General features: G+C 34.3%; 6 protein-coding genes across 6 annotated transcripts; 2 read left to right on the top strand and 4 right to left on the bottom strand. All coding sequences in view use genetic code 12, as the record gives it.

Annotated features, from left to right (window-relative positions):
• Positions 1–1,609: 1,609 nt before the first annotated feature.
• Positions 1,610–3,475, bottom strand: CD36_50990 (peroxisomal integral membrane protein, putative; the record flags this gene model as incomplete). The annotated part of the gene is made up of 1 exon (XM_002420358.1): positions 1,610–3,475. One exon carries the CDS (start codon positions 3,473–3,475, stop codon positions 1,610–1,612), a length of 1,866 nt encoding a protein of 621 aa, XP_002420403.1.
• A 475-nt stretch (positions 3,476–3,950) lies between these two features.
• Positions 3,951–5,399, bottom strand: CD36_51000 (NAD-dependent histone deacetylase, puytative; the record flags this gene model as incomplete). Its single annotated transcript, XM_002420359.1, has 1 exon — positions 3,951–5,399. The coding sequence occupies one exon, from the start codon at positions 5,397–5,399 to the stop codon at positions 3,951–3,953; it is 1,449 nt and encodes a 482-aa protein (XP_002420404.1).
• A 1,068-nt stretch (positions 5,400–6,467) lies between these two features.
• Positions 6,468–8,333, bottom strand: SNF1 (carbon catabolite derepressing protein kinase, putative; the record flags this gene model as incomplete). The annotated part of the gene is made up of 1 exon (XM_002420360.1): positions 6,468–8,333. One exon carries the CDS (start codon positions 8,331–8,333, stop codon positions 6,468–6,470), a length of 1,866 nt encoding a protein of 621 aa, XP_002420405.1.
• Positions 8,334–8,622: 289 nt separating this feature from the next.
• Positions 8,623–9,255, bottom strand: CD36_51020 (PWI domain mRNA processing protein, putative; the record flags this gene model as incomplete). The annotated part of the gene is made up of 1 exon (XM_002420361.1): positions 8,623–9,255. The coding sequence occupies one exon, from the start codon at positions 9,253–9,255 to the stop codon at positions 8,623–8,625; it is 633 nt and encodes a 210-aa protein (XP_002420406.1).
• A 1,224-nt stretch (positions 9,256–10,479) lies between these two features.
• Positions 10,480–11,568, top strand: CD36_51030 (uncharacterized YTH domain-containing protein, putative; the record flags this gene model as incomplete). Its single annotated transcript, XM_002420362.1, has 1 exon — positions 10,480–11,568. One exon carries the CDS (start codon positions 10,480–10,482, stop codon positions 11,566–11,568), a length of 1,089 nt encoding a protein of 362 aa, XP_002420407.1.
• A 288-nt stretch (positions 11,569–11,856) lies between these two features.
• On the top strand, positions 11,857–12,597 carry CD36_51040 (catabolite repression protein, putative; the record flags this gene model as incomplete). Its single annotated transcript, XM_002420363.1, has 1 exon — positions 11,857–12,597. One exon carries the CDS (start codon positions 11,857–11,859, stop codon positions 12,595–12,597), a length of 741 nt encoding a protein of 246 aa, XP_002420408.1.
• Positions 12,598–12,707: the final 110 nt, after the last annotated feature.

A 12,707-nucleotide genomic window follows, 5' to 3' on the forward strand; every position in this document is an offset into this window, starting at 1 on the left:
ATCAAAAGAACACAAAAAGGCGAAGGTATTGTTGTATTGTATTGTATTACCATGATTTGTCTCTGATTATACGAACCACAAAAAAGTAATACAATAAGAATTTCTCACATTTGGTGCCATGTGTATCATTTGATTGTGGTCAGTAGCAAAGTTATTTTATATTTGTATTTCGTAGTTTTTAACATTTGTAGAAGAAGAAGAAGAGATGATTAGGATTTTCGATCCGATTGTGTTCATGTCGGAACAATTTTTTTTTTTTTCTAATCTATTTAATCAGTCGTCGTCTAATGTAATTCTATCAAAGAGTGCACACATGAAAAAATAATCTTGCTTTTTTTTTTCTCGGCTCCGTTTGTTCCTGACAAGCTTTTTATTTTTTGATAGATTTGGTTGGCAGATGTATAGTTATGACACAATTCACAGTTTTCATCCCTAATAATATGGGTAAGTGATTCTTTCAATTTGAAAATAGAGGATGATGACCATCACGAAGTAGAATCAGTAATAAACGAATGGGGAAGAGGAGGGCATATGTAAATTCTAAATTACTTTATTGTTCAAGTTTTGTGTTACATGGTATGTCATCAATTAGTTAAGTTAATCAATAAAACCAAAAAATTTTTAAGTCGATGCATTAAAAAACTTTCAAGACTCATCCAATCACAGAATTTGCCGTTTATTTAATGTAACACAACTCATTGTCAACTCATTGAAGGAAAAAAAAAATTCTTCTATGTTATTATTAAAACAAAAGTATTTTCCTTATTTAGTGTTGTGGTATTTGTTCTTGGCATTTCTAAATGTAAATTAAAATTCATCTTTTAGTTATTACTGGATGAATTCATTGTTCTGGGGTTACATCTAGACTATTGATTCAACGATTTTCATTCTTGCTATAAAGATAAAAAAACAAGCATAATAGTACCTCTTTGATAATTTCTATTCTTCTTTTTGACACTAGTAACTGACTAGTATTTACAACGACTAGAATGGTACAATGGTGCGGATATCTATTTTATGCAGATTTTCATTTTTGGTATGGATTTTGTGATATTTATTTAGTTCTTTTGTTTTAACAATAAGACATCGATTCAATCATCAATTTATAAATTTTCATTGCTTCCCCGTATTCCATTAACCCTTGCTAGTACCATAATATATTATGTACATGATTAGTTAGTTTTTAGCAATTCAGATTTCGTAAGTCATTACCAACAAAAAAAAGAACAAGGGGGGGGTTATAACTAAACTGTTGCGTCTTAAAAATTTACCTGATCAATAATTGGCTGAATATAAAAAGAGTATTTCTAAAAATAAGATATTACTTTGATTTTGAATACTTCCATAGCTTTCGCCAAAGTGAAATGCAAAATATAATTTTTCAATTTACGACAACGGAAAACACAAAATAATCCGCAAACTAGTATGAATTTATTGGTAATACACATTACCATTTTCCCTAACAAACGTTAAATCTTTATAAACCTCAGTTGATTGAAACCTGAAAGTAATATCACATGATGATTCGATCATTCCAATACTACACATATCATACTCTTCTGTCTCGTAATGCCCGAATACCGATATACACTGAAGAACCACTAAAACCTTAAACCCAGGCACTAATGGAACTTAATGGTACTGATGCCTCTTTAAAATCCTTATAATTCATTCTTGTCACTTTTCGAATCCATCTTCTTCTCCTAAAAAACTCTGTACTTTTTGTTAAATCGGTCAATTTTTCAATTTCATCCATAGTCATTTCATTGATTGCCTTATCAAGTTGTTTCCCATTCATTTCGTCATGGTCTTGATTAACTTCGGTGATCACGTCATATGCCCATTTTTCGTCATCATCAACAATAACAAGGTCTTGAATCAAATTGTTTTCAACCCAAGTACTAATATCATAATCAATTTTCCATTTTTCTGATGGGATAAACTTGTAATTTTGTGGCGGACTAATCTCAGAAAGTGTATCTCGTTTATGCAAAGGTAATTTGTGGAGTTCTTGGTGATGATCCTCATTAGAATGTGAATGCGATTTGTCATTCTGTTCTAATTCCTGCATTACAGAGTTATATCTTCGAGTCACATCGTTAGTGGTATAGAAATTAGGTGTAAACCCAACAGCTTCCCATATTTTGTTCTTAGTATTTAACTTTTGTAATTCATATATCTCAACATATTTTGTATCATTATCTTCCAAAGTTTCATCGCCACTTGATCCAATATCTTTAGTTGCATGCTGTAAATTTGTGTTTGTTATAGATTGTTCCAATGTAGGGGTTTTCACTATAAACTTTGTCAACTTATCTTCTATTTTATTAACAAAATGCTGAAAGTTCAATCTTGTATCCTCCTTATAAATCCATTCTAATAATAATCCTCGTGGATATGGATGCAAAATTGCTGTGATTGCCCAGATATTGAAAATAAAACTTAGTTGTACAATTATAAAATGGTTCAATAGGAATGGAACAATATATGGCATCAAATACAAATTCCCAAATATTAAAGCCACACAAATAATATATATTCCCGATGTGATTTGTTCATTCTTAAAATATAAGTAATCAGACGTTAACCATACTGTAAAATCAAACAATTTGATATTCAAGGTCATAAAATTTTGTGTGTCCGTAAAATTCATGAAAAATTCACGAGAAAATAAAGGGACAGGTTTTGGTACCTTGTATAGATTCAATGGTTTGTCTGAAGGTTTTGGGTTTACCTCCAAATACTCTTGATTGGTAACACCATCTGGTGGATAAATCATTAAATAATGTGGCACCATTGTAGAAGTGATTAACTGAATTAACGGCAAAACACTAAACAAGTATGGATTCAAAATCAAATGAGTGATTATTAACAACCATCCCACCGTATAAAAAGGATCCTGCCAACTGAAAAACTTTTCCACATGATCTATGAAAATATACATGTCGGAATTGCGTCGATGTAACTCATTGCTGTTATTCTGCATTAATGCAATACTCAATGGTGGGCGTTGTTTCTGCATCTGTATTCGATCTTGAAGAATTTTACTTGTTTGCTCATCAACTACTTCGTTGGAAATCATCATTGAAATCACTTTCTCCATCAACTTATCTGCCATGTATTGTGCCGATGACGACGAGCTCGGTGCTGGTAACGGTGTAGTAGTGGCATTGCTTTCTGGATCTAACAAATTAGAAGGCACTTTCTTTGATGTTTTATCTCCAACAATTCGAGAATCACCTTCCCCGCCACCTTCGCTGTTTGCTGTATTTATGTCATGTTGTTCTTTATCACTTGTTTTCCAAAATGAAGAAAAATCAAAATCTTTGGATCTTCGCTGTGGTTTTTTCGATAATGTTTCTGATGATTCATCTATGGAGCTACGATTCAGCAGTGTTTTGGATTGTGAATGTGGTTGCGTTGTCCCCTCCTCAACTGACAATATGTTACCTAGAATAGACGACACCTGTTCCATTTGTTTTTCTTTTAAAACTGTTGTAATTTAATGCGGGATGAATCTAAATCTGGACAGGAACTACTAACAATAAACGAATCAAAAAATCTTCCTAAATAAGTTATGTTATATGGGATTTACTCCAGTATCTCTACCGACCGATTGTATAATGCAAGGTTGTTTTAAGTTGCGAGAGACAAGTATTTTATAGAATAGGGAAAAGAAATGATTGCTGTAAAAAGAAAAAGGGCGGAGAGAAAGAGGAAAAAAAAAAATATAACGCTCAACATTAGAGTGCAAAGATATTCGAAACTAAAACTGTTGTATGAACCGCGGAGAATTGAGATTGTGTAGGAAAATCAACCACCAGAGTTTTGCCATTAGTTCAACCTAAGCATCTTCTACATGTTAAGATGGTATATGTATGGATATCATAATAATTGCTCATCACAATTGCTTCATTAATATTACATAAAGTACATAATCTCCAACTCTATTAATCCAAAGTAATCCCCTTTTTGGCATTTTCAAGTAGCACTTTCGCCACAAGTTCATCCTCTTCTTCCTCTTCGCTCCCATTCATGGAAGAGGCAGGTGAACTCAATTGGTCATTTCTTGGACGTAGTCTTTTAATTCTTGAATGTAATTCATCAGTATTGATTTCTTCATGCAGCTTTCTTTTTAGTTTAGCTGCATTTTTCGGTTTATGGGGAGTTGTAGGTGGAGTGGGGATTGGTTCCTTTTTAACATTTATATTCTCAACTTCTTGTTTGACCATTGGCTCTTGTTTAACTGTTGGTTCTGTCTCGGGTGAATGTTCTAGGATAGTTTCCTGCTTAACTCCTGGTTCTATCTTCACTTTAACCTCTTGTTTAACTGCATCAGTTGTAATTGGGTTGTTCAAACCACTGCCCTTAACGGCAACTTGGTTCAACTTCTCTGAATCCAATTGTTCCTGGGTCAAAAACAAATCGGGAATCTCTGTTTTCAACATCCGGACAAACTCATCACAATCTGACACCACTTCATAATCAATATAATTTTTCCACGAGCTTGCACTCAATTTAGTTTTATTAATATATATCACTTTCCCTCCCTTGTTGTGAATAATTTTGCTTAGACTTTTAACCAATGACTTGACACCAGCAACTTTTAAACTTGTCCCCATTATAATCAAACAATCAGGTTTACTTTTTAAATCAGAATTCAATCCTTGTGTCAAAATCTCCATTTGAGGATGATGTTCTCCATACAATACAATATCAGGTCTCAATAACCCAATTGTTTGTCCTGTTAATCTTTTGCCCAGGTACAATCTCTGTTGGTATTTGTCCATGCACTTGGAGCATTCTGGGTTTAGACCGTTAGCTAGCAAAGTTTGGAATTCCTCGTTCCAATTGAATTGACTGAAACAATTAGTACATGACAATTTGTGTAAGTTGCCATGTAGTTGCACAACATCTAATTGATTCCAAACTTTTTTGAATTTGTCATTATCAAACTCTTGTAAGTTTATACCTAGTTTCAAATTGATGTGTTTCTCTATGCAATCGATGTTTTGGGTATAACATCTCAACAATTTATTTTTATCTTTCAATATTTTGATAAATTTGTGAGTTTCTGTTGGTTTGGCATTTAATGTGGATTTGTACAATGATTCCATAAAGGTACAGAAAACAGAAAGAGATATTTCATCTCGAAATAGTGAAATATCAAATAAATCTTGACCTCTCACTACTGCTTTTGGGTGTTTGGCTTTTACCATATTGTATAACCCATCTGATGAACGGAAATCAGGTATTCCCGCATTACAGGATATTCCTGCTCCAGTAAGAACTGTCATTTTCTTACTTTTGGATATAAATTTGATCACTTCATGTAGCTTTATTGAGGTTTCTGCTGGCATATTGATGCCTGCAGTGTCAACCAAGTCAATCAGTATCATTGCCAAAAAAAAAAAAAAAAAAAAAAAAACTAGTTTACTTTAGTTGGGGGAAGGTGAGGTCTTCTTGACAGTGATGATGATTTTATCAAATGAATGAATGGACTTGTTATGTCCTAAGAATAGGTGTGTATGCAAAAGTAAATGAATGGGCCCTAATTGATTGGTTGTTGTTATGTCACACAGTCAATAGTTATATCCTTTTACTCTATAGTAATTTCTTTTTTTTTATTATTATTTTTTGTCTTCTGTGACTTTTTTACCACTTCGCACACTTCTTCTTACGTAATTTGTGTGCAAAAGATATTTGGTAATTATACTGTAAAGTTATTGGATGTGAATCTGTTCGTAATGATTATAGAACACTGAACAAGTAGGAAATCAATCTCTTCAAAGTGTGATATCTTTCTAGTAAAAGATGTTGATCGTATGTTCACAGTTTTTTTATTGGTGTTTTCGGTAACAGTTGATTGTGATGCAATTAATTCTAGTAGTAATCGCAACTTAGCTTCGAATAGGATCAACAATTATCAAAGTATATGAATGAATGAATAAAGGAATTGATTTGGATTAAGGAAAGAAAAAGAAAAAGTTGAAGTTGAATTAAATTTTTTTTTTGTTGTTGTTGTCTTTAATCTGTTTCATGAAAGTTGAATCATTAAAATTGGTTGAATTATATTGTTTGCACTTGGAACTAGAAAAAAAAAAAAATATAGTAACACCAATACATAATAAATGGGAAAGGGTTACTAGTGGTAGTGGTGAAGAGAATTTTATTTGGCTGCCATTTTTTTTGTATTGTTCCTGCACACAGAGAAATAATTTACCCTATTTAGGAAGTATGGTAAACAAATACACAAGAACCACCAACACCACAAATTCATGCTCATCTTCTTTAATTTCGATTCCTCGACAAATACAAACACCACGAAACACGAAAATCAATTGAGAGATAGGATTGTCCAATCTATACATTGTTTTTATGAGTACGAAGATCCAATTACAGAAGCAATACTACTATCCTTATTACATATCTGGTGACATACAATCTAAGCCAGTACTACTATTTATTTATCCACTTTGACTATTTACAGCTAATTCCATAATTAATCTAGTAGCTAAATGTAAGAAAGGATAAGCAGAGAATGACCCGACTTCATCTAGGTCTTGTTGTCTGTGGCTATGAGGAGAATCAGTGCCTTCGCTTCCATGTGCCAGTTCCCAACCATCAAACTTGAAGTCAACTAAATAGTTATTTGGTTCCAATTGAAATAATTGGATTTGCATCTTCATCAAATTTGGTGCACTACCACATTCAAATTGTGCACTCGTATCATATTTCCATCTTACTCTTATTGTCCATAACTCTTCCTCTGTGGGCTTGGCCCATTCTGCACCCAAATTCTTTAGAGCACGATAAATTTCTCCCATCACATCTAGTGGATATGATCTCGATCTGATTCCAAAATGCCATCTCGTCTTCAGCTTCTTGGTTGGTGGAGGAGCGGCTACTTGTTCGCCGTTCTGTTTAGTTTCAGCCATATAAGCACGATGTATCGAAGGCAAACTGGTTGGCAATATTGCAATGGTTGAGTTTGGTAATGTTGACAAGTCAGGCACTGTAGCCAAGGTTTGATAAGTTAAGGATTGCTGCACACCGGGAGCAGAGCTTGTTGATCCTGCGTTGGGGAATGGACTTGGTGGTGGAGATTGAGATAAAAACGACTCGATGTTTTCTGATTTACTCTTTTTCAAATCTTTCACCAATGCATGGTTTTCTTTCATTAATAAATAGGCATCTAATATCTCATTGCTTGATTTTGATTGTTGAGATGACGAATTCCCTGTAGCCACTTGTTTGTTGGCCTTTTCGATAACATTAATAATTTCATCACGGTCATATCCCATCGTCACCGACAAGGCGCGAATAACGTCTTCATCAATGTCAATCTTGCTATTCTTATTCTTTGATAAATCTGGTGGTAACAAATAATCTGGCATATCTTGTTTGAACCATTCATCTTCCATAATTTCATGGATGGTAATTCTGTTTAATGGGTTGACAACAAGCATTCTTGTCAACAAATGCTTAGCTCCAGCACTCAAATAATTAGGCAAAGTGTAAACACCATTACTAATCTTTTTGAATAAAGCTGGGATAAACTCATCATCGAATGGCAATCTGCCACACAACATAACATACAAAATAACCCCGGCTGACCAAACATCAACTTCAGGACCAGCGTACAACTTACCGGAAATAACTTCTGGTGCTGCATAGTTAGGAGATCCACAAGATGTCTTCAAAAAGTTACCATCTGTCATGATATTGGATAACCCAAAATCAGCAATTTTGACATTCAACTGGTCATCTAACAATAAGTTTTCTGGTTTCAAATCACGATGAACAATCTTATGGCGATGGCAATACTCTACAGCAGCGATAATTTGTTGGAAAAATCTTCTGGCTTCATCTTCTGGCATTTTACCTCTTTGAACAATATAATCAAACAATTCTTTACCGGCAAATTCAATAACCATAATGATTTCATCTTTGGATTTTATGACATCGTATAATTTAATGATATGTGGGTGTCTTAATAATCTCAAATATGAAATCTCTCTTTCAACACGACCCTGCATGTCAGACTTGGCCAATGTTTTACGATTAATGATCTTCAAAGCAACTTTTTGGCCCGTACCTATATGCTGAGCCAATTTGACTTTACCAAATGACCCTTCACCCAATGTCTTGAGAATCTGGTACCGCCCTATTCTATTGGCTGGATTCGCAGCAGGGTCGATCGGAACTGGCTGTTGCGGTTGATTTTCATTATTGTGGTGATGATGATGATGGTGGTGGTGATGATGATGTTGCTGTTGCTGTGATTCTTGTTGTTGATCATTAGATGCCTGCGGTTGGGTTTGCTCCGACATCTTTAACTCTATGCTGCTATATAATCTGTATACCTGGACGTATGAATTGTTCAGAATAATAATTAGTCTGTGAACGCCTTTTCCTTATTTTTTTTTTTTTTGTTGTTCTTCGTTGTCCAAATGAGAATTACCATGAGAGATAATGGGAGAAATGGAAAGACAAAAAAAATATAATTCCAGGTAAGTATTGGTGCCTACACGACATTGCTATGTAATACACATAATCATTGTGTGTGGATATGAAACTGGTTGCTACACTCAAATTATTAATTCAACACAATTATCAAAGCTAGTGTCTCCTTCGATATATTGATTCGTCTCTATCTCTTTCAGTTCTAGACCTATATCTATGTTGGTAATCTGGTGCTGTTGTGGTATATCGATGTTCATATTCCCTGTTGACAATCGTTCGAGGTCTTCTATTCAGATCAGACACAAGAGAGGAGCTTCTATTATAGTTTGTTTTCTTTGTTTTTGTCTTTTGTGTAGATTTACATTCTTCTTTCTGGACAATGGTTGGTTTTTCCTTCTTTTCTTTTAAGACTGTAGGAATGCCATCAGGTTCGTTCGATGCCTCTAGAATCAAGGACCATAGTTGCTTACAAAATACTCTTGATTCCTTCTCCCCCAAGAAATCTGTTAATTGTAAATTTATATTCAAAATATCGGGAAACTCCTTCCCTGTTTCATTTCCATAGTCTTGTAACAACTCGTAAATGTAATCAATGATTATATCATCGTCAGGTAGTTGCTTATTAATTTCTTCAGTTATCCATGGTTTGAATTTCTCTAGTTTAATATTGGAATAATTGTTTGGGTTTTTATTGAAAATCTTCGGGAGTTTGGTGGTTGTATTCTGTTTATCTTTATTTACCTTTGCCTGTACGTAATCCTCATCGACTGGATTTAATCTATATGCCATCTTTGAGCGATAATTATCGGTCTAAAATATATATCCCTAAAGTGTTGCTTGTTTTTTCAACAGTTTCAGTAGGTGTGGAGAAACGGAAAATGTATCCAGGGATGGAAGAGATGTTAAATGTACTTGGTGGTAGTAAGTCGGTAGTGAATCGAATTGTAAAAAGATAAAATAATATCTGAAAACTTTTAATGTGTAGAGATCAACGTAGTGCGAAGGCAAAAAAAAAAAAAAGTTGTAAGGGATTCGGTTGCCTAATCTGAAAGATTTACACTTTACGTGGTTGCAAAAATGTACTTGTTGTTTTGTTCCAACACGACTACACCAAGACAGAACAAGATATAGGAGAAACAATGCCATTACACTTACAAACGCAAAGCACCACGCTAGTAATATGTTTTATCGTATCAAAAAAGAGCAGCAGAAGGTGAAAATAAACAAGGAGGGAGAAGCAAGAGGAAACAGCAACAAATGAAAAGGAATTGGGGATACAGTGTATTCGTCCCAATGTTTGTGTAGGCACTGCCACTACCACCAATTTAACTTATCCCCTCCCCTTTTCTTGTTGTATTTGTATAAAGAAATATATATGATTGGATCGAGTTCACTTTTAATTTTGTCCAGTATTGTATGAGTGGCAGAAACAACAGTTTTCCATTCTCCCCACATTATCTGCATATACGTAATATTTATAACAACAATTATTGTTGTAATAGTAATTATCAAAAGTCATCAAAAAAATTAATTGCGTTTACTATAAGGGTTTCTTATACAATTCTGTAACACACAATTGTACCCCTTTCTTATGGTTTAACTGGATCATTGAATTTGTATTTCCTTTTCCCCATTCAATTCTCTCCACTTTTCAGTAAGATTCACTTCATCAAGAAACGTTTATCACACAATCTTTAGTCAACCAATAGGGTAGCCACTTGTCCCCTCATTATCTCTTTCATATCAAAACTGAACACTTGAAAGGTGTTGCCAAACCCCCATTTTTTTTTTTGTCTGTTGTCGTTGTTGGATTTCTGAAAAGGTACAAAATATAAGGACAAAAAAATAATTATAAATACAATAGAAATACCAGCATACATTTAGGTTTCACAATTTTCATAATTTTCAATAACAAGATTGATCCTTATTAGTCCTGTCGTTTGCTAGGCTCTATATATATATATACTTCATTTTGTTTACCTTTCACTTTTGGAGTTGAATTCACACATACACATGTTCGACACGGCCGATTCATCAAGACACTATCTCGTAATTGAAACCCCATCGGCTGATTATAAACAAGAGGAAAGGTATAATGATGATAATGATATCATCCATAACAGTAAAAACTATTACATTCCATCTTTAGATGATATTTCCTCGATATCGACATCAGCATCTTCTCATGGTACTACTTTTTTCAGCAACAACCACCTGAGCTTAAATAGATATGGCACTCCAAGATCACTCTCAAGATTGAGATCAATTGAATCAGAAATCGACAATTTGCCTTTAGTTTTTAAGACAAATATTTGGTCAAATGAGTATCTGGTTAACCACAACAAGACTGCTAATTTGTTTGCTAATTTTACTTTAGAATCTGGGAATTTTGCTTGCAATTTAACTACTACAGCTTGCGATAAATCTCAGTTATCATGCAATGATTCTAGTTACGCTACTACCTCTCTGCAAGTTTCTCCAGTCAATAATATTCCAGTAATTGCAGCTGATACCAATTCTCGCTCCTTTGGAAGCACCACCCCAAGTATAAACACTAATGCTGTTGTTTCAGGCACTCCTTATTCACCTCCTCCCAGTTGTCTCACTTTTAGAACGTACACTGGTGCTATATTCACTGTTCCAAAGACATCTAAATTCTTTGTAATCAAATCTTACAATATTCTTGACGTCAATGCCTCCTTTATTCATAATATATGGACATCTACTGAGTTGGGTAACAGACGCTTAGATAAGGCATACACGGAATTAGCAAAAACTAATAACTCTGATGTTGATGGTAAGATCTTTTTATTTTTCCTGGTCAATTCACTGGGGAAGTTTTGTGGGATTGCTGAGATGAAAAGTGCCATTGATTTCACTACTGCACTGAATATCTGGTGTGAGCAAACTAGATGGAAGGGTATATTCCCAGTAGAATGGTTATTGATCAAGGATGTCCCCAATAAATTCTTCCAACATTTAAAAATTCCAGCTAACGATTATAAGCCAGTCACGAATTCTAGAGATACTCAAGAGATCCCCTTTGACATTGGTATCAGCATGCTTAAGATTGTCAGTTCCTTCAAATCCAATGAATGCTAAACAGAACCCACATTGGTTTGGTGTGTTAATGTGCTCAAATTTTATATTACTACTACTAACTTTACATTTTATACGATGGATTCACCTGCACCAATAAATTCTCATTTTTTTTATTTTTTCTTTGCTCTTGTAATTTCTTAACCAATGCACTAATCACCTTATTTTAATTAGCCAAGTTATTACCGTTTTTTTTTTTTTTTTCTTCTGGTTCGATTAAATAAACTCTGAAATTTTCATCATTTGAATAGTAACTGGGCAATTCTATATCACGGCGTACCTACAACCACCATGCTTTCTAGGTCTACTATCTCTTCTGTAAGACAATTGTCGTCTACATCAGCACTTTTGAACAAACCTACCAAACCAAAAAGCAAGTCCCCAAAAAAGAAACTACAAAAAGAGGTGACGTATGGTCCACTTTCAGATGCTCAAAAGGCATATTTGGATAGAGTTATCAGAGTTGACCAGGCTGGTGAATTGGGTGCCAATTATATTTACATGGGACAATACACCGTATTGGCTTCTAAATACCCCCATTTGAAACCGGTATTACACCACATGTGGGAACAAGAAATCCACCACCATAATACTTTTAATGAATTGCAAACCAAACGTCGTGTTAGGCCCAGTTTGTTGACTCCATTATGGAAGTTGGGTGCTATTGGAATGGGTATGGGTACAGCATTGATTGGGAAAGAAGCAGCTATGGCATGCACGGTTGCTGTAGAAACTGTTATTGGAGGTCATTATAACCAACAATTAAGAGTATTGCTGAATCAATATGGTGTACCTATATATGACAAAAAATCAGGGGTTTTACTTAACCCTGATGAAGTTGAGAAACCAGCACAGACTTCTGAAGAATTGACGGAGTTGAAGAATCAAATAAGTGAATTCAGAGATGATGAATTAGAACATTTGAACACAGCACTTGATCATGATGCTGAAAAGGCTGTTCCTTATATGCTAATAACAGAAGGAATAAAATTGATTTGTCGTGGTGCAATCTGGACTGCTGAGAGGATTTAATTTTTGGCTCCTTTCTGTAGTGCTGACTAGATTAGAAAGACTTTATATGAATTTATGTAAAAGACAATATATATTAACCAGTTTTTATGTATAAGGTTTGTAGGTCCTCT

This window comes from Candida dubliniensis, chromosome 5 (assembly GCF_000026945.1).
Source record: "Candida dubliniensis CD36 chromosome 5, complete sequence".
Taxonomy (NCBI): Eukaryota; Fungi; Ascomycota; class Pichiomycetes; order Serinales; family Debaryomycetaceae; genus Candida; species Candida dubliniensis.